The sequence below is a fragment of the Rhinatrema bivittatum genome, chromosome 7 (assembly GCF_901001135.1).
Source record: "Rhinatrema bivittatum chromosome 7, aRhiBiv1.1, whole genome shotgun sequence".
NCBI lineage: Eukaryota > Metazoa > Chordata > Amphibia > Gymnophiona > Rhinatrematidae > Rhinatrema > Rhinatrema bivittatum.
In genome coordinates, this window is record NC_042621.1 from 71,165,084 (window position 1) to 71,187,503 (window position 22,420).

Genomic DNA, 22,420 nt, shown 5'->3' on the forward strand with positions numbered 1-22,420 from the left:
ATCTCAAATCCCGCAGCGTGAAAGTGGTACCGTTCCTTTTCAGGCGACATCTATCACAGCCCTTTAAAGTAAAAACTAACGTAAAAGTACTAAAAAAAAAAAAAAAAAAAATCTACCGGCAGCAGTTTATTTTACAGCCAAAACACAATCTTTGCCGCTTATTCGGAACTTTTTAATCGAAGCCACCCTCCTGTGGCAGCCAATCTCCCCCCGCCCCCCCCCATTCCGGCCTCGCTTAACACGTTCTCCCGCGGACGTCGACCCGCCCCTTTTGCTCTCCCTTGTTACGTAAGGACCTTTTTTTTTTTCTCGCCCTGTTACGCCACACAGTTGAAGTTTCGGAGGCCCCGCCCCTTCGGGGAGCGCGAGCAGGCGCAGTGCTCGCCCCGAGCCGCCATTGCACTGGGAGCCCAGCAGTGACAGAGTCCAGGTGGTTGGGGGTGGGGGGGGTTTGAAGCGGAGCGGGCTGGGGGTGCAGCGGCGGCGGTAGGTGCGGCAGGAGTAGCCGCCGACGTTTCGGGAGCCGTTCGCTACACGTGTTACCGCGTCTCCCTCCTGTCTCTTTTTTTCTTAGTAGTTATTAGTCGTCGGCTGGGGGGGGGCGGGGAGGAGAAGGGGGTTGAGTAGCGTGTGGAGGCTTTTTTTTTTTTTTCCTTTTATTTGTTTGTTTGTTTAAAAGAAAACAACGGCTGGGCCGGGAACGTGCGGGACGGGCTGTGCTAGGCGTCGGGCGGAGAGCGCGCGCGCGCGCGCGCCGGGGGGAGGAGGGGAGGAGGGGAGGAGGGGGGGGGGGTTGGTGGGGTGGCGGCGCCGGGGGGGGGCGGGGGGGGGGAGGTGAAGGGTGAAGTCGCCGTTTGATGGATCCGAGGATCGCCTGGTTTCAGCCAGAACAACTCGGACCTTCCAACAGCCTGTGGATGCAGATTTGGGAAACGACTCAGGGCTTGAGGAACCTGTACTTCAACAACAACTGCAGCTCTCCCAGCGGCGGCGGCACGGAGCAGGGCGGCGGGAGCATGTTCCGGGACAGGCTGGGCCAGTCAGCCGGAGAGCTCGCGGAGCAGCGCGATTTTTTACCCCTGGAGACCACGAACAATAACAACAACCAGCTGCTCCTCAACAACCCCAGCAGCACCACCACCACCACCACCGCAGGCGGCTGGAGGAGGGGCCCGGACTCGGGCAACCGGAACAAGAGGAAGCGGGACAACAAGGCCAGCACTTACGGACTCAACTACAGCCTGCTGCTCGGCGGCGGCCTAGGGGAGGACGGCGTGGGCGCCAGCGGCTACACCGGCACCCCCTGGAAGTGCAGGAACTACAGCGAGGCCGTGGTGGGGTGAGTGAAGTATCCCTGATCCTCCTGATTTCTGGCGTCCGTAAATCTCTGGACATTTTTGTGCCTGTTTAAGAGTTGACGTCCGAAATCTTGTCTAAAGGAGGCAAGTGGGAATTATGAGGGGAGAGGCACAAAGCTGCTACTCGTACACTTGAAAGTTATAGATCTGCTTGTATTTAATTTTTGTGGAGGGGGCAGTACTTTTCCATGGATATAAAGTCAACCCCCCCCCCCCCCCTACTGTGTTCCATGGCTGGACAGGCAATGTATCTTGCCTGTCGGTGCTATTATATTACGGTTATGGTCATTCTGCCCTGAATGTATTTGGACCTCGTCTAGCTGCCAAAAGGGTGAGGAAGCAGCTGTGTGTTTGGGAGTAAGCAGGCTACAGGCCATTGGGTTGCTGTAAAAGGAAAAGTACTTTGATTCCATCCTGGCCCCCACATTTTTATAGTCGCTGCTCGGTTATTGGTGCTTTTAGGTCATTGGAGATCTTTACAGAGTTTCCTTAAACGCAGATGCAGTGCCTGGACTCTTAAGTCATACTTAAGTGAAACATTTAATCGCATGACTTGAAGATGGTGTTCCTATTAGCAGTGTTAAAATTGGAGTTTAGTCGTTGTGAGGGCATTCTGTTTTAAAGTTCAGAAAATGTTAACAAATGTATTGATTATACAGCTCTGTTCAGCTCCAAAGGTTTTCGTTTGTGCTTGCATGGTGTTGGCAAATGAGTATCGTTTGGTCAAAAAGTTAAATTCTGTAATAGTTGTACCGTTAAGGACTTCAGTTACTTATACCGTATATAGTCCTGTAGTTTAATAACGTTTTGTTTAGTAAAATTAGGAAACACCTGTCCTTTAATTTATTTTTTTTTTAAGTATTTACAAAGCACATTAGAACTTCTGTCCTTTTTGGTTGAAGTACAGGTGGGCAAATGAAGATAATTTGTAACTTAAATGGCATGCCTTGATGCCAAGCTCAGTTACTTAACATGAGAGAACCCAATATTCACATTCAACCAACAACAAAAATTGACTTCTAGCATTCTTTACAAATACTTATTCTTTTGACAGCCTTGTTAATCGTTGCTCAGAGTATCTTAACTCTTAAATTTGTATTTATTTTTTTTTAAGCTAAACTCTAATTTTTTATGGCTCTTTTCTGGGTTTCAGATAATGAATTACATGTTTGTTTTTGTTTTCTACTAATTTCAGGTGAACATCATTATATACAAGGTTGAAATTTGGCACACAAACAGGAAAATAGTCCTGAAAAGTAGAAAAACATCTAGATTTCCTGTCCTCCACATACTCATGGCTGCTGGTTCCATCTCCTGCTGTTCTACTCTATCACTCCTGTTGCTGTCCCCCTTTAGCATTTTTCAACTTTTTCTCCTGTTCTGTCTGGTTCTGGCACTACTGATTGACAGTTCTTGACTTTATAACCCTAAAGTGTGCTTTACATATGGTGCGAGCACTTTTAAAATTATTTTTTTGTTTAGTCTCTAATTCCTCACAACTTTGCTCCCATCATTTTGCTTTGTAGCTGGGCACTCATTCTTACTCAGTTCCCCTGCCCCACACACACTTTTTTTCTTCCCCAGGGCTTACTTGGTTTAATCCTTTTTTTTTTTTTTTTGTCCAACCATCTTTAATCTCTCCTTCATGCCTCTTCACTCATAAGTCTGTATCCTCTCCATACTCTTCCCTATCTCTCCTTATGCCCACCCTTCCCACTCCATTTCCCTTCCTTTCATTCTTCTTAATATATCTCCCACCATTTTTATCCCTCCTTTTCCACATGCACATAACAAGGAACTCCCTCCATTGCTGAGTTCAGTTAAGCTTTCTTCCTTCTTAGTGTATGGGGGATATTTGCCTTTTTCTGTTCCTGGCATGTTGCAGGTACTGCAATATGCCCATAATATGCTTCCGATCCTTTTGCAAGCTGTTAACTATAACGTTAAAGTTCTCTAATTTTTTTTTTTGGTAAGATTCTGAAAGTCGACTTTGAGAAAAGAATAAAAATGACTACATTTTTAAGATTTTATAGATATTTTTATTTGGGTGTCTTTTTCAGTGTTTGAGGAAACATTGAAAGATATCCAAATATGGTGCATTTGTGGATTTATAGGAATCTGTGTCCACATATGTCCTTAATCTAAAATAAAGCAGCATATCCTCAAATTTTGTTGAACTTACTGATGTACATTGTTTTTGAGCAGTCTTAAATTTTTCAAAGTCATCATAACAATCTATATATTAAAATTATATGCCTAAAAGTTTTTATATATATATCAAAAGTGCAGATACACAGCTTTATGCTCACGTTTTCTAAGGTGAATTTTAAAAGCATCAAAAGCGGGAGATACGTAAATATGTTGGGTTGGCACGCGCTGAGCAGATTTTAAAAGATGCCCGTTTACGTGCAAACGTGCCACTCCGCGCACAGTTCCGAAAAAGGAGTGGGCCATGCCCAGGTGCGAGCCAGCGTCCCCTATCTTGTAACTTTACTTCTCCTATTGATGGTGTGTAAGAAGTAAAACAAAAAGATATAGGCAGATCAATGGGTCTTTAAAGGTAGGGGTTAATAGGGGAGAAGGGAGGCTATTAAACCAAGGGGGGGGTTTGGAAGGCCCAGTCCTTACCTGGGCGAAATGGGAATGGTGTCAGTGCATGTGTCTACCAAAATCTTCCCACTTATGTGGTAGAAGCAGCATTTGCGCACTTACGGTAAGCGCATGTCCGCATAAAATTGTGTGGTCAGTCTATTTTATAACATGCGTGCATATGTACGTGTATGTTTTAAAATGGGTGCAAGCATAGCCATGTGCCTATTTAAAAGTTAGTCTCTGTATACAAAGCTCTTCTGCATGGACAGTACATGATTTCAATTGTGCACTGTGCTAAGTGCACCCTATTACATTGGATCCAGGATTTCTAAACTATCAGCTAGATAGAAAATGATTGCTTTCTCAGGTGACAAGGCAAAGATCTGTAAGTATACAAGTAAAAAAAAAAAAAAAAAGCTTATTTGGCTAGTTTGATGACAGGGCTGGAAAATGACAATTTGTTCAGAAATTCTTAAGGTTTTTGTGCATTTTAGACACTAAAATAGCATATTAACACGCTCATGGAAATCCAATGCTGGTGAAAGCATTAGCTATTAACCCCCCCCCTCCCCCCAAATGCAGAGAGATGCAGTTGCTTAACTCATGTTTTCTTTGCACTGGAAATTTTATTCCTGGTCAGTGGTAAAATTTTCAGCACTAGTGTTAGTCTATAGGCAGAAGCCAGAGTTCTGGTGCCCAGACGTCTTTGGGCGCACAGCATGTTTTTTGTACATAATTGTGCATAAAAAAGTGTATATGTAACAAACCAAAAATCTATGCACCTCAAAAATGTTTCCAAGACACTTGTGCAATGACAACAATAATCCAAACTCAAATATAAAGTGTCCGTGTGTTTTTTTACTCAATAATATATTCAATGCTTAGGGAAAGCAACTCTCCTATGATACTATATGCAACTTATAATAAAGTTTATCAGTGACAATGTTTAAAGGGAGAAGTGGAATGTTTCATAAATTTTTCAAGCATTGCTGGTTTAATCATAAACTTTCCACCTCCGACCTTTTTTAGTTTTTTGGTGAATTTATAAAGTGCGCTGTAAAAATCTCTAGGAGATTGATTGCTGTGGTTGCATGTCTAAATCAAAGTGATAATACCGACTTGTGTGAAAAACCATTTCTAAAAGTCCACATGACAAGGCCTTGTTTCTGACCGTGTCTGAAGCCCTTTAAAAAATCTCTGGCAACATAGAGCGTTACCGAGAGCGAAATACAGCGTTTCACACAGAAAAACAGCGAAGTGATTATCGGCTCGCGAAGAACTAGATGAATCGCTAAACGAGTGGAGATTAGAGTTGCATCCCGCTGGTGGTCATAAGCCCGGTGTCCGGCTAAAGCTCTTAGACCTAAGAGCTCATCAGCCCATATAATATCTGAAATGATGTTGATTCGCGGAAGTTACCTCACGGATCACGAATGAGCAGTTTAACCACCAGCGAGAGTCTTCAGTAACCCGCCTTCAGATAAGTAATTCCGACTATTTGTTAAGTCCATTTACATCCCCTGAAGAAAGACCGGGACACGGTCAGAAACAAGGCCTTGTCGGGTGGACTTCTAGAAATGGTTTTTCACACAAGTCGGTATTATCACTTTGATTTAGACATGCACCACAGCAATCAATCTCCTAGAGATTTTTACAGCGCACTTTATAAATTCACCAAAAAAACTAAAAAAGGTCGGAGGTGGAAAGTTTATGATTAAACCAGCTGAAAGGCATTTCAATCCAGTAATGCTTGAAAAATTTATGAAACATTTCACTTCTCCCTTTAAACATTGTCGCTGATAAACTTTGTTATTATAAGTTGCATATAGTATCATAGGAGAGTTGTTTTCCCTAAGCATTGAATATATTATTGAGTAAAAAAACACACGGACACTTTATATTTGAGTTTGGATTAAAAAAATGTATAGGCACAAAAAGTATAAATCATTTTGCACACGTTTTTTATAGGCACAAAACATGATTTGTATGCGCATAAATCCTTTCCAAGACTACCTAGGCCCCCTCAACTTACCTGATCTAAAATATGTGATCAGCACAACTCTGGTTTGGGTTTATATTCATTTTTAACTCCTGGTGCATTAGTTTGCCATTTGTTTACTGTATCTGGAGTACAATTTTAAGTGCCCATGTTAAGAAACTATGCGGAATTCAGAGCATAATCTTAATGTTGGGTTTATTATATTGGCCTCCCTGGTTGGTACAGGTTTTACTAGTGAATGGATTATTTTTTAAATATATTAATAGAACATAAATACTATGCTGGGTCAGGTCAAGGTCCATCAAACCCAGCATCCTATTGCAAAGAGTGGCCAGTGCAGATCACAAGTACTCAGCATATCCCAAAAGTAGATTTTTCTTGTTGTTCCCTCCTAGGGATAGACAGTAGCTTTCTCAAGTCTGCCTGGCTAATTGTTTAAGGACTTTTTCCTCCAGGAATTTGCCCAATCCCCTTGACCATGTCCTGTGGCAACAGATTCCATAGCTTGATTTGTTTTAAATCTGCTAGTTGTTTTATGCTGTTTTGTTCTAGTATTAATGTGAAAGAGTAAATAATTGTCCCCTTGTTCCACCTCACTGATTCTTATAAATGTTTATCCTATCCTTTCTCATTTGTATTTTTACTAAATTCTGTAAACCACGAACAGTTGGGTAAGCTATCTATTTTTGCATGGTTTGTGTATGTATCTAGACAGTATTTAGTTACCTATTATGTATAAAAAAATTTTTGATATACAGAGTTGAGAATTTAGATGCAAACTTATAACTTACATCTTTTTGTGTTTTTATCACATTTTTGCCCTTTTTTTGTTTTGATATAATTCCTTGCCCCCCCCCCCCCGCCTTAGTCTAGTATCTATTTACATCTGGGGGAATTCTGTGTGTTAAAATGCTGTGTGCAGAATTCATTTTTCTAATTTAGCATACAGTCAACATATCTATGTCTTTGGGGAAGGATGAATTTCAATTACAAAACAGGTGTGTTTTAAAAATGCAATTTAGTTTTTGGTGCAGAATTCCCCCCTCCCCCCCCCCCAGAAGTATTGTTAATAGTGTATCTTAACTAGGGCTTCTGTTTTTTTTGGGGAGTATGTTTGGCAGTTCACAGACCCCAAGAGGAACACAGAGTGGCATGCTGTGCCAACTTCATAAGAACATTGCTATACTGGGTCAGACCAAGGGTCCATGTCTCCAGCAGTGACCCAATCCAGGCCACAAACATCTGGCAAGATTCCAAACAGTAAACAGATCCCATATTGCTATTGCTTGGCAATAAGCAGTGGATTTCCCAGAGTCCACCTGGTCAAGAACAATTTATGGACTTCTCCAGGAACCTGTCCAAACCCCTTTTAAACCAAGGCGTACTAAGTGCCTTAACCACATCCTCTGGCAAATTCCAGAGCTGAATGGCGCATTGAGTGAAAAATAATTCTTTGTTTTAAATGTACTACTTGATAATCTCATCAGCTGCCAGTACTTGTGCCCATGGTCACAGGAGATAACTTTTCAAAACTTTTTAAAAAACTTTTTATTTATAATTTTCAAAAGATTACAAACAACAAGCTTTGCACAGAAACTTCAGGGAGATTTACAAAAGAAACAATTTTAAAGACACTTCACACTATGTGAGTCTTACAAGGCAGTATACTCTCTTAATTTAGACTTTCTAACCAGGAGGGGAGAGAAAAGGAAAAATCAGGAGAAAATATCAGGCATTTCACCTAAGGAAAGGCCATGGCATGAAATCCCAACCCCATTACACATATAGTTGGATCTTAACTATACATGTTAAATCTCTGTGATGATGTAATATCTTGCATGTTTATATAAACCGTTATGATGGTGAAACCGACTGACAGTATACAAAACACCTTAAATAAATAAATAAACTTACAGAAAAGGCAGGGGAAGCAGCTAGCTTACTCCTAGCAATAAAAGATCTAATCTGTTCTGGAAGAAAAAAAATGTAACCTTCATTCCTGAATTTGATGAATTTGAAATTGGAAAGGGACTAAGGAGAGTGGTGGGATGGGGAGAGAACAAGGACTCAGCCTGGGAATTGGGTTGACAATAGGAACTTGGCATTTGGAAGGAGGCTTTAGAGATGGGAGTGAGGGATTTGAGATGGGGTTATGAGTGTGAGAGGGGGTCTTAAGGTTGGGGAGGGCTCGAGAGCTGATGTGAATGATCTGGAAGGAGGGGCAGTGTGCCTCTGTGAAGGGAGTGAGAGATGAAAATGGTGTAATGGAAAGCTAGGTAGGAGATAAGGGATAAAAGAAAGAGGGTGGAGGCAGGGTAGGAATTAGCAACAGGGAAGGAGCTAAGGCTGATTAGAAGATGAGGGTTGGGGGAAAGGGTGACTGGAATTGGACTGGGGAATAATTCTGGAAAAGCAATGAGAGATGGGGAAGGGGAGAGTGGGATGAGAAGGGAGTGAAATATAGAGAATCTGATAGATGCGATTTGAAAAGAATTTTAAGGACGAGAGTAACGAATGGATAGAAAAACAAGATGCCCAGACAGCAAAGCTAGAAAAAAAAAATTATTTTCAATTAATGATTAGAATGCATCAGTTTTGGGAATGTGCATGTCAGATATCTTTAAATTCTCAGTGTAGGAGGAAATATTTGTTTCTAATTTTCCAGTGTTGCACTACAATTAAGATTGGCTTCCTGGAGTTCAAGTTTAATTTTTGTCTGTGTATTTCTAGTTTGTGGTCAGTTATTCTGTATTGGGTAAAGATCAGTTTGGGACTGATGTAATAAAACCCATGTTATAACTGTTTTGGTTAATGTGTTTGATAAAAGCCAGCAGTACAGTGGGATGCAAATCGAGCAAGAGTAAAACAATATGCTAAACAAACAAAATATATATATAATTTGAAAATCTGCGCTAATGCAGAAAGTTGCTTTAAAAACAGTAGAAGGGGGTTAATGCTTGAAGTTGGAAGGTATGTGTCCAAAATAGCCTTACATGCAAGAATGTTCCCAAGTTGAAATGCTGCATGCAACTCCATTTTGCCACAGTACCAGTGTGGTACCTACAGCTGAAACAGTACACACTGGTATACTATGTTTAGTGCTCTCCTTTGCAGCAATCTGATCATCCAAAGAAATTGAGCAGCTTTGTCCAACAATAGTATTGCATGCAGGGGTGGGGGGTGGGAGTGTTCTCTCTCTCTCTTTCCCATTTTGTAGGTCGTCCCCCCCCCCCCCCCCCCCCCCCCCGTGTGTGTGTTTGGAGGGGTTTGTGTTTGGGGGATGGGGTGAGAATAATGATGGAGGGGCAAATGGGGTATGGTTGGGGACAATTGAAATTGTTTTGTCTGGCCTAATGCTCGAAATTTCAGCTCCGAGATTTCAGATGGAATAAAAATGAACTCACGTTTCTGTTGGCCAGTGTTTTATTGATATGCCTATATAGTAGTGTCTAGCTGTTTGTTTTTTTTTTTTTTACACTGGGTACAACAGACATGCAAGTTTACTTCACCTTGGACCAAGGAAGGGGTTACATTTCTGGCATAAGTTCTCTGAAGCAGGCACCCTCAGCTGAGCAGTATGCCCTCTGGTGCTGTGCATCCTAGGTTTAGTGAATTATTCAGCTGTAAGGTGCCATCCCTGGCGAGATTACACTAGAAATTCAGCTTATTCCTGGCTCTGAGGTGGAGTGCCACACTGGGCACAACAATAGACAATATTGGCCACCAGAAATGTGATTTTACTCCACCTCGGGCCTGGGAGTTAAATTCCCAGCGTAAGCTCCATAAGGCAAGCCCCAATTAAGTTTCCTTGCTTTTCCTGAACAGTACATGCATGGTGCCAAAGCGTGTTCTGTTCAGCTATTGGTGACCATCTCAGCTTATTCTTTGATTTTACTTGCCATGCCTTGTGAGCATGGCCTTGAATGTAAGAATATGCCCAAAAGCTGGTATATAGAGCACCAGTTTCGCATGCAGTGCCATTTTGTTAAGACATGGCAAATAAAATTAAAGCCTAAGCTCTCTGGACTGAACCCTTATTGCTAAACAGTATGCCAACGTTGGGAAGCATAGCACCAGCGTACCATTTAGCAGTAGGCACTAAACTTCAGTCACAAAAACGTATGTTTTGTGCACAATGTGGTGGTAGCAGCTAGACACTACCATACTGGGCACAACAATAGAGTAACGTGGCTACCAAAAATTTGAGTTAAGTTCCAATCCTGACCTAATTTAAGAGTTAAATTTCCTGTGTTAGAAAAGGGTGTGCTCAGCAGGCTTCCCTCTTATTACACACCTTCCCTCATTACCCAGTAATAATTACCGTGTTTCCCCGATAGTAAGACACCCCTGATAGTAAGACGTAGTGGGAATTTTAGGGGGGTCGGCTAATGTAACACATCCCCCGAAAGTAAGACGTACCTGTCATTTCAAAAAAAAATTATTTTTAAATACCTGTCGGAGGGCCGCGTGGGTCCAGGCGGCTGGCGGCGGGAGCCGGGTGGTCGCGTGTTAAATCTAGGCCGCGGGCGGGTGGGCGCTTGTTCCAGGCGGGGGGGGGGGGGGGCGGGTGGACGCGTGTTAAATCTAGGCCGGGTCGCACAGGCGCGCATTCATTCACTGCCGGTGGGGGCTGCCGAGGCAGCCCCCACCGGCAGTGAATGAATGCGCGCACAGGCCCACAGCGCCTGTGCGACCCCTGCGATTCGGCGGTGGGGGCTGCGGCAGTGAATGAATTCATTCATCCAGGCGGAGGAGCCGGCTGCTTTCGGCTGCCGCTGCCGGCTGCTTTCGGCGCTCAAGGCAGTCACATGCTGTGACGTCACGGCATGTGACTGCCTTGAGCGCCGAAAGCAGCCGGCAGCGGCAGCCGAAAGCAGCCGGCTCCTCCGCCTGGATGAATGAATTCATTCACTGCCGCAGCCCCCACCGGCAGCCCCCAGCGCCGAATCGCAGGGGTCGCACAGGCGCTGTGGGCCTGTGCGCGCATTCATTCACTGCCGGTGGGGGCTGCCGAGGCAGCCCCCACCGGCAGTGAATGAATGCGCGCCTGTGCGACCCGGCCTAGATTTAACACGCGACCACCCGCCGGCCCCCCCCCCCCCCCCCCCCCCCCCCCCCCGCCGCCACTGCCTGGAACAAGCGCCCACCCGCCCGCGGCCTAGATTTAACACGCGACCACCCGGCTCCCGCCGCCAGCCGCCTGGACCCACGCGGCCCTCCGACAGGTATTTAAAAATAATTTTTTTTTGAACACTCAGGTTTTTTTTCCAATATAAGACATACCCTGAAAGTAAGACATAGTGGGACTTTTGGGGGTAAAAAGAAAGTAAGACGCTGTCTTATATTTGGGGAAACACGGTAGTACTTTAATTCACATGGTATTAGTGTGCACCTGCACTAATCCTAGTGTGGGTTTTAATTCCTGCTTTACTGCATGTTTGGCGCTCAAACTGCTATTATGTACCAGCGTTAGATTAGCCCCAAAACGTCCATGCTAAAACAGGAGTAAAAAGCCATGCTATGGTCAGTACAGGGTCTTTCAACATAAGCAAACCTACTAAGGAGGGCTTTAAACTAGAATTGAGGATGGGTGAACAAAAGGCAAGTAAAAAAAGACAGTATCTGGAAAGCTATGAACACTAATGCTCATAGTATGGGAAATAGTCTCAGATGTAGAGGCAGTCATTGAAAAACTGATTTAGATGTAGTGCGGTCACGGAGACTTGCTACACAGCAAATCATGACTGGGATATAGTGATATCAGGCTACAATCTATTCAGGAAGGGAGGAGGCAGGGCAACAGTTGCAGTGTTTGAGGTAAAGAGGGACTGTGGGTTTATTTGGAAAGAGGGAATGGAACATCTGTTTACATTGGTGTAATATACAGACGTCCATCACAGAGGGAAAAGGGAGATGCTATTGCTAGGGGATTTCAATCTGCCTGGACCAGCTGCAGTATCTTCTAAAAGCAAGGATAATCCTGGATTCTTTGCAAGGAGAATTGTTCTGTCGAATGATCAGTGAGTAACAGAACCTGCATGGGAAGGAGCAATACTGGTCCTGGTATTCACTAGTGAGAGCAATATCTCTGTTGTAGTTGATGTGGGATCCAGTGATCACCAGAAGGTGTGCTTCACTATTAAAGTGCAAGAGATGAAGGTTCATTCAAAGGCGAGGGTCCTAGACTTTGAGAAAACTAATGTTGTTAAAATGGGTGCATACCTCAAGGAGTCATTAGCTGGTTGGGAAAATCTAGGGAAAATAGAGCAGTGGGCAAAACTAAAAGGAAATGAAAGGGTAACTAACCTTTTTGTTAGGAAAATAAAGAGGGAAAAAGAGGCTGCTATTGTTTTCTAAAGAAGCTTCAAAGATAAGGGAGAAAATGTTAGCATTCATAAACACCAAGAAATTACAGAAAGTGGAAGACAGGCAACAATATCTGGGAAAAGTTAAGAGAAGCTGGGAAAGTAGTCAGGAATGCAAAAAGTCAAATGGAAGAAAAATAGCAAATGTAAAACAGGTGGATAAGACTTTTTTTTAAGATATGTTAGTGAAAGGAAGAGCAGAAGTGGCATTGTGAGACTCGGGTGAAGGGGAGAGGAATATGTAGAGGCTGATGAGGAAAAAGCAAAATTGCTTGACATCTGTTTGGTGTTCACTGTGAAAGGGCCTGGAGCAGGACCAAATAAATGAACACAAAATTAGAAGTGAGGTAAAGCTCCAAACAATTTTCAGAATACTGTGTTCTTGAGAAGTTAACTAAAGTTAAAGTAGATAAAGACGATGGGGCCGAATGGAATACATCCAAAGGTATTGTGGGAACTTAACAGCTCCTTTGGCTGACCTTTTTCAGTGTTGCTTTTGTGTTGGGAGTAATTTCGGAGGACTGGAGAGGGGGCATAAGTGGTTTCTATTAAAAAAAAAAAAAAAAAAAGTGGAAGTAGGAGGCTGAGAATTAGGGGTAAGCTAATTTGATCTTTGGTGAGCAAATTAATGAATCACTGCTAAAACAGAGGATAGGGCAGTTTCTGGAATCTAATGGATTGCAAGATCTGAGGCAGCGAGGTTTTACTAGAGGTAAATCTTGTTGTTCAAAGCTGCTCAATTTCTTTGGGTGATCAGATTGCTGCATCAAAGAGAGAGCAGTAAACATAGTGTACTTAGATTTCAGTAAGGCCTTTGACATGGTTCTTGGTGTGGAGCCTAGAGTAACTGGGTGAGAAACTGGTTGAGTGGGAGGCAACAAAAGGTAATGATTTTAGAAAATATTTCTTTACAAAGAAGGGTACTGGATGCATGGAATGGCTTCTCAGTGGAGGTGATGGAGGCAAAAACGATATCTGAATTCAGGAAAGCATGGGATAAAATGCAGGGCATTTGTGAGGGAGTGATGGGAATTGTAAAGGCTAGGTAAAATAGACATGGGTAAATTAGATGGGCCATGTGGTCTCTTTTTGTTATAACATCAGCCTCGTTATTCTGTATACAGTGGCTTGCAAAAGTATTTGACCCACCCACCCCCCCCAAAAAAAAAAGTCAGCAGATTTGTATGGATGACACAGTTTTTCCAAACACTGTGTTTATTGCAAACCAGTATGCTCTTAAAGTAAATTTTCAATCACAATTCATTATTTCTCTGCATTTTTTAAAAAATTATAAACTGTAAAATGCTGCTTGCACTAGTATTCAACCCCTCCAGACTAGTACTTGGTAGAACACCTTTTGCTGCAATAAGAGCTTTAAATCTGTTGGGGTAAGTTTCTACCAGTTCTGCACACTGGGGAGTGATTTTTGCCCATTCTCCCCTGGCAGATTTGCTCCAGGTGGTTCAGGATTGCTGGAGGTTGCTTATGGTCTGAAATTTTCAAATAGTGCCAAAGATTCTTGATTGGATTGAGATCTGGATTTTGACTTGGCCATTGTAGGACATTTACCTTTTTGTTATTTAGCCAGTCCTGTGTTGCTTTGGCCTTGTGCTTGGGATCATTGTCCTGCTGAAAGGTGAACTTTCTCCCAAGTTTATTTTTAGCAGACTGAAGCAGGTTGTCTTGCAGTATCTCCCTGTATATGTTGCACCATCCATCTGTCCTTCCATTTTAACAAGATGTCCAGTCCCTGCTGAGGAAAAGCATCTCCACAACTTGATGCTGCCACCCCCATACTTTACAGTTGGAATGGTGTTTGCTGCGGGATGGGTATTGTTAGGCTTGTGTCATTCATAGTATTTTGAATTTTGGTCAAAAATCTCCATTTTTGTCTCATCTGACCACAAAACTTTATTTCACATTTTAGCTGGGTCACTCTGATATGCTTTACCAAACTCCAGACTTGCTTTGTGGTTTTTCTTCAATAATGGCTTTTTTCTAGCCACCCTCCCATGCAGGCCAGTTGTATGCAGAGCTGTTGATATGGTTGACTGGTGCCCCTCCACTCCAGTCTCAGCCACTGACCTCTATAGCTCCTTCGAAGTGATTGTCGGCCTCTCTGTGGCTTCCCTCCCGTCTCCTCCTTGCCCTGGTGCTGACTTTTGAAGGACGGCCTTGTCTAGGCAGTGTCTGGGTGATATGATGCAGCTTCTATTTCCTCAATTGATCCAGCCGTGCTCACTGGGATATCCAAGCACTTGGAGAATACTTTGTAGACTTTAGGATGCTCTTTGGTCTTCATATTCTAATCTTCCCTTCAGATTCATAATCTGAACAATTGTACTGGAATTATGAGGTCTTTTATCCAGAAAAGCTGACTCTTTTTTTTTTTTTTTTTTTTTTAATGATTCACAGGTAGAGGCCAGTTAGGACAATATCTTTCATCTGGGTAAACTTGGAGCTTCCATAGCTCAGGGGTTGAATACAAGCAGTATTTTTCAGTTTATAATTTTATTTTACAAAAAATGCAGAGGAATAATAAATTGTGGCTTTGAAAGTTTACTTCAAGAGCATACTTGTTTGCAATAAACACACTGGAACAATCTGTGTAAATGTCATTTGTAATCTACACACCTGACATTTTAGAGGGTTGAATACTTTTGCAAACCATTGTGCATGCTCTCCCCATGCATCCCCATATATACTCCAAAACAAGATTTCCCAAATGTGCCCTTACACTTGCATCCTTTCTTATCAAGTAAAGCATTCTCCACACTCCAAGCCGCTACTCATGCTCACCATTTACCACCAGAAAGCCACTCGTAATGTTCACCACGCTGCACCACTGATACCTCCTCCACATACCACCCAAATCATCCCTGCACCCACACCATCATAAACCATGTCAGGACAATAATCCCCCCCTCACGCTAAGGACAGCACTACTACTTTCACCCACAGTGCACCTCCACCCTCACAAACCATCAGGACAGTAATCCTCTCACATCACTGATGGCATCCCCATCAACGCATCTTACACCTCCATGCAACCATGGAGGCCATGTGCAGCCCCTTCCTCCAATAACCCCTTAGACACTACTGAAAATACAACCACCTGTACTTCTGGAAACCCTATTGTAACAACTGCCCACCCACACATCTATCACCCTTTCACACCACCTGTTCACACCCTTAGTCCCTCTACCTGCACACCCACTTGCAACACTTAACCCCCCCCCCCTGCACACCTACTTACTTCCTCACACTACCATGACATCCTTTTAATAAGATGGATTTATAATGTTCTTAATGAAGCTGGGATTCTTGTAAGTCATGTGATTTCTTATAAATTGAACCCAGAAGGCAGGAACAAAACTTAAGGCTGAACTTGACACTTTTTTTTACTTACACAAGTCTAATCGATGTAAATTCACAGTGCAGTAGTAATATTTTCATAGGAAAGCCTTTTCAAAGCACCCTAACATTTTCAGTGAATCTGGCATGGGTGTTTTTGTGAAGAAAGTTGCAGTGGCCCTGGATGGTCTGATGACTGTAGAGCTGAATATTGATAATCCTAAGGAAATACTTCAGCATGTGTTTTTAATGCATTTTAGAGCATTGGGTGTTCTCCTTGTTTAGAATTCTATTCTAACTACTGCAATTTTAGATTTTGATTGGTAGCATTTGTATTGCTACCAATGGGTGTCATCTTAGACCATCAACTAAATTTCAAACCATACATTAACTCCCTCCTTAAAGGAGGTTTCTACAAACTAAATGTCCTCAGAAAACTCAAACCCTTACTACACGCTCAAGACTTCCGTACAGTAGTTCAGACCACTATGCTTGCAAAACTGGACTACTGTAACTCCCTGCTACTCGGCCTCCCGGCCTCCACCATCAAGCCACTCCAGATCCTCCAAAACTCCATGGCCAGAATCATAACAAATACTCGCAAGACGGACCACATCACCCCTATTTTAAAGGAACTGCACTGGCTACCTATCGCCTTCCGATCTCAATACAAAGCCTTGACCATTCTTCATTGCTCACTACACAAATTCAACCACACCTGGCTTGAAGAAATGCCCCACTTCCGCACATCGAACCGCCCCACGAGAAGTGCCCATGCTGGCACCTTACCCCCTCCCTCAAGTCTGCGCATCTGTCCTTCACCAGAGAAAGGGCTTTCTCCATAGCTGGTACCTCCCTCTGGAACTCCCTCCCCGCCCCCCTTCGTATAGAGCAGTCTCTCACCAAATTCAAAAAAGGAGTCAAAACGTGGCTCTTCAAGCAAGCCTACCCCGACACAAACATAACGTAGACCTTTTAGTATAACAGTTTTTACTGATCCTACACAGCCAGCCTCTGCACCTCCTCCCCTGTGTCTCTCCACCTTACCTTTCCCTGATTCCCTGGTATGCTACTTTCCCTCCCTGAATCCAGTTTGGTACTCCACGAACCTCGACTTCCTAGTAAAGATATCAGTGTATCGCCTGTACAAAGTTTTTTCCCCCCCACTTCTCTGCCTTTTGCCCTCCTAGCCCTTCAAATATCTGTTGCATAATGTCCTTTTGTATTTATTTCCCTTTTTGAATTAATTCTTTGTTTTGTTATCTACGATTTGGTTTTTTGTTCTCTGTATTTCCTCTTATCAGTTCATTGTAAGCCGGCATGATGTGCCTTACGAATGTCGGCATAGAAAAGCCTTTAAATAAATAAATAAATATTGTGGAATCAATTGTTACCATTGCAATTTTTAAAATTGCATTTTATATATATAGTTTTTTATAAACTGCTTTACCTGTGGAAAGCAGTCTTATAAGGAAACAAACTAGCATAGAAGATAAGGGCAAAGAGTTTTTGCTGGTACACTCAGCTATACATACACTGCACTTTTTTTTTTTTTACATGAGTGTCAGGATGAAAAAAAAACAACCTGGTCTCACTGAACATACTATCTAAGGATAAAGTGGAAAGGCTTATAAGATTGATCCTGTAGAGGACATTGCCATTGATGGATGCAGGGAAGAGAGTGGAGTCAACTCTGAAGATAACCTGCAAGACTCATTTTATTTCATCTACAATGCATTTGACACATATATCTAGGCTAAGATTGAATGGTATCAGATCATGTAGGGGACCATTAGTAAAACTGGGGTGGCTAGAATTGATCTATTTCCATTATCTGTTATGGATCTGGCAGCATATGCGGCCTGTGATTCCTCTTTATACTTCAGGTATAGCTGGTGAAATACAGCTAGGCGAGGCTTGTGATTAGATTAAAAAAAAATGATCGCTGACATTCTTTTAAAGAGACATTTAATTGTAATTTCTTTAGAAGGTGCCGTGCCATTATGTCCTCAGCTTGAAAAACTGGTTAATGAAGTGGATGAAGGAAAGGCGGCCCTCCTGCTGTAGGACAAATCTGGATCCAGTTTCCTTTTATATTTCCTAATAGAGATTCCTGGGCAAGACTGAACTTTTGCTTTCCAAATGGTGCAAGATCTGACTTGCGCATGCCCTTATGAAAACGCTCTTGAAGAGGTCAGCAGGTCACATTCTGACTTTCACAACAGGCTTCCTTAGCAAATAAGAGGGATGCAGTAGAGCTTTCAGTTTAGGAAAAATCCACTTTTATCTTGTATTACAATTTGTTAATCACTTATACAGTTATTCTAAGCAATGTAAAAACACATAATAAAACACACTAGCATTCGAGCAGCAAGCGCTGAAGTTGTTTGAGTCTTTGAGCATCATTTCAGATAGCTACCAAAGGGCTTTTTTATGAGCTAAGGAATTTTGTAGGAAAAGGAAAGGCTGCAGCACTGACACACAAAATTGGCTTGTGGTTCACACTTACTTGTACCTGTGATGCAAAGTTTCTACGAGAGCAAGTCTTCACACACAGGTGACATCATCTGATGGAGCCTGGTATGGAAAACCTATGTGAGCGTGCCCCTTCACTCTTCTTTTTCTGCAGAGCCCGGTGGTTGCGGTTGAAGTCTCACATCACTAGGGTTTTGCATTTTTTTTTTTAATTTAAACGATTTTTATTGGATTTTCAGTAACATACAACAACACGGAGACGGGTGTAGTCAGATCCCGCTCCGCAAGAAACAGCCCCAATTAACATACAGCAGATCTACCCCCCCCTCCTCCTCTCCCCTCCCCCCCCCCCCCCCACCCTTTGCCGTACAAACAGACAGATACATTTGAGTCAGGGACACAAGATCAACGGAGAATGGACCGGATGAACCCGACACCAGTCAATCATTCAGTATCAAACTCCGAGCACGGTGGGGGAGCCTCTGAAGATATGAGTTCCAAACACTGGAAAAGATGCGTCGTCGGCGTGGAGAACCTCGGGCCGCCATGCTTTCCATAGTCATCAGGGCGTGGAAATGGTTCCTCCAAGCCCCAAAAGACGGGGCGTCCGGGGACCTCCAAACCTGTAAGATTGTCCTCTTCCCTACTAAACTGGCCTTCTGCAACAGCAGGCGGGAGCCAGGATCTCGTACCCGAAGTGGAGAAATGCAGCCAAATAAAACCCACAAAGGGGAAAAAGGCAAGCCCACGTCCACGAGAATTGCCAGATAATCAACAATCCGGCGCCAAAAACGAAGTACCGAGGGGCATGTCCAAAAAGCATGAGACAAGGAGCCCTCCACTGTCGGACAGCGAGGACACATCGGGGAAGGTGCTATGGTCAATTGAAAAGCTCGTTGTGGTGAAACATAGGCCTGTGTTAAAAACCGAAACTGCATTTCTCGATAGTACATGTTGGAGGAGATCCTGGTTAGCCGCCGAAAACAAATACGCAATATAAAACCAGTTAGACAAAAAGCTCCATCCCCGTTCCATCGGGCTACCAATGGGGTGCAGACATCTACCTGAGTTTTGTGTCTTAACGCCCTGTAATAACTGGAGAGGGATGGGGCATGGGACCGCTCAAAATGAAACAGATTATCAAGTGTATTATATAGGGTCAGCTCCTGTGACTCAACTGATAAAGTCCGGACATAATGTCGGACCTGCATATATGGGAAGGTGTGTGGGGGCCCCAATTTGTAAAGAGTTCGAACTTCGGAAAACTGCATGAACTCCCCTTCTCTGGCCCACACCCGAAACATAGCCGACTGAGAGCCAGGAGAAAACTCCGCATTACCTTGGAGTGGGAGAAAGTAGGCACAGACCACCGGAAGCTGTAGAAGGTGCATCAAGCGACGCCATGTTCGCCGCAAGGGCCGCGTAAGCGATGAGGTGTTCGTGACCGGGGGGAGGTGACAGGCCCCTGCCTGCAGCACATAGGAAGGAGCCAACGGATGTAGTAGAGCCCGTTCCACCAGCAGGGGAGCATAATCGGAGGTGTCCAATAACCAATTGCGGAGTATCCGCAGATTGCAAGCCAGATTGTATTGAGCCAGGTCAGGAACCCCCAGGCCACCCCTTGCCCAGGTATTCTGTAACCACTTAAACGGAAGCCTAGACTTCCCCCCGCGCCAGAAAAATCGGCGCATTGCACTCTCCACCGCTGCCAAATCCCTCCTCCTCAGGAATAAGGGCACATTTTGTAGAAGGTAAAGCCATTTCGGGAGCAGGGTCATCTTGAATATGGCGACTCGTCCTGCAGCCGAAAGGGGTAACGCCCTCCAAGTGTCCAAGACCTCTCGCGTATGACAAATGAGTTTGGGGACATTGGCGTGATGGGTTTTGCATTTTTTTGGTATTTTGCAGTTTCCCGTTGCTTTTTTTTTTTTCTTCGCTGCTCACAGGGTCCATTGTATTCCTGATAATATTCCTAGGTAGATTTTTCAAGCATTTGTTTCCTTTTGCAGTTTGTTCCCTTGTGTGTGTTGCTGCTGTCTGTGTTATCAGCTTACTGCTGCCATCAAGTTCAGTTTTGCATGCCTTTGTTTCATGATGCCATATCAGGGTTTCAGTGGTGCCTCCAATGCAAGAGGACTGTATCACAGATTCCCATTATAGATCTGTTCACTGCTTGGGGGCATCACATCACTTGGGGGCTGCCGCAAGTGGACAGAAATGATCCCAAAGGATGCCTATCCCACTTGGCTGCTTTGGAATGTCTGTCTGAGCACCAGAAGACCGATCCATCAATGTTGAAGGACCACAGAGCTGCACCGATGGAAGTGAAGTCATCTGCATCATTGGGGGGGGGGGGGGGGAAGCAAATCTTCTCCCTTTGTGTCAGTGGTGAGCAGGGAACTTGGAGACAGGCCATCGCTCAGTTCATTATGATCAAAGAAGACCTCAGGTTCATCTTTTTCGACCAGCACAGAGTAAGACCAATGCCAAGCATTATGAGAAGCCAAAGAAGCATTGTCCTTATTGATCCATGGTGCTGAGCACAGGTATGGTCCAGTGCCTGCTGGAAACCCCCTGGAGTGACACCATGGAGAGGAGAGCTCATTCTCACTCCCAGAGGTTTGCCACAATCTCTACCAGTCCAGGTAACATCTGTTGATCCTTCTCTCTGTTCCAAGAAGAAACTGGAGAGAGATGCATCTGGCTGTGGAAAAGGTGCTGTAGGACTTCAGTATTGGGGCATTAGCACAGAGTGTGGCACCATCTATTCTCAAGCTGCTGCTTTAATTCCCTACAGGCACTTTCTGCCCATTACCTCATAGAGGATCAGGCAGCTGACCCGATGGTTATTCCAGTCTCCTTGGGAGAGGATGCCCTTACGAAGGGTGGGGGTCCTAGGTTGGAAAGTTCACATCCCACTGCTTAGCCATACTGCTCATTGACTCACTGGCTGGAGAGCAAAATACCCAGGGATCCCTCCCCTGTAAATCAGTGGGTCTGAATCTTTGTACTCCTGGGAATGTAAGGACTTAAATGATGGTTCGGATGATGGAGCATCAGTGTGTCTCCTGATCCCTCTTCTCCCCCAAGAGAAGGAAGTCCTGCTTGAGGACCTCCTCCTTCGCATAGTTTGTACAGTTGATGGCAGACAACGTCCCTTTTAGTTTAGACAAAGGAAGACTCCAAGCACACGATGCAGGATATCCTCAAATATATGAAATCTCCTAAGGAGATCATGACAGTCCCAGTGCATGAGATCCTTCAGGAAGTGCAGTTGTGGATGTGGGAGAACCCACCTCTTGGTGGCTCCCATAAACAAGAAAGCTAACATGGTTTATCTCATTAAAGGCTCTTGGATTTGACAAATGTCAGCTATTATACCAGTCTGTAATGGTTGAATTTGCTTTCAAGAAAGCCATGCTCTCTAGGACCCACTCCTCAGTGCCCTTTGAAGGGATCTTCGATCCCTGGGTACTCTTGGGAGGAAAGGGTTTTTTTTTTCCCCTCTGGGTGCCATGATCACGGCCCACATAGTGGCTTACCAGCTCTTCATGAGTTAGTATATGCAGGACATTCTGAAGGAGGTGCAGGAAATGGCAGAGCAGCTCCCTCAAACAGCAAAACTCCCTCCAGTCACTGGAAAACCAGGTCTGGAGAGTGGAAAACACGAGGTCCAGTCGACCTATGATGTTTCTGCTATTGGGTTAGGATTTAATAGATTCACCTGGCTGCACACCTTTATCTCTGTTCAGAGGTGCAGGAACAACTCGCTGATGTGCCATGAACTGGAAAGAACCTCTTTGGAGATCAAATTAAGGACACAGTGCAATGCTCCAGCAGCTCTCCTTTCCAGCTCCGGACCTACCCTCCAAGATTGGGGCAGAGGAAGCACTTCTGCCTGATCAGGCATTATTCTCTGCCCCCTAAGTCCTGTGCACAGTAGACCCCTTGCAACTGTCCTAGACAGCTTTCTCGAACTAAAGGACATCTACATTCCTTAGTTACAAGTATGTTCTTAATTCATGTCTGGGTGGATATACCATTAAGAGGAAGGACATCTGTATCATCCAAACCTTACATAAGACTTGCCATACTGGGTCAGACGAAAGGACCATCAAGTCCAGTATCCTGTTTCCATCAGTGACCAAGCCAGGTCACTGATACCTGGCAGGATCCCAAGCAGTGGATTTCTGAAACTCTCCCTTAATTGTCAATGGATTTTTCCTCCAGGAACTTGTCCAAACCTTTTTTTTTTTTTTTTTTTTTTTTTTTTTTTA

The 22,420-nt window shown here is 43.9% G+C and overlaps 1 protein-coding gene across 2 annotated transcripts in view; it reads left to right on the top strand.

Moving 5' to 3' along the window:
* The first annotated feature begins 326 nt into the window (after positions 1–326).
* The window catches only part of TENT4B (terminal nucleotidyltransferase 4B), a 111,993-nt gene continuing 89,899 nt past the window's right edge, over positions 327–22,420 (top strand). Inside the window, exon 1 of one of the 2 annotated variants that reach the window (XM_029608512.1) lies at positions 327–430. Coding sequence is in view for 1 of the 2 variants with exons in the window: in XM_029608511.1 (XP_029464371.1) it covers positions 858–1,339 (482 nt within the window). In the remaining variant the exon portion in view is untranslated. Of the gene's footprint in view, positions 431–830; positions 1,340–22,420 lie in introns of those variants that run through there. The other variant, XM_029608511.1, reaches the window with a different exon arrangement.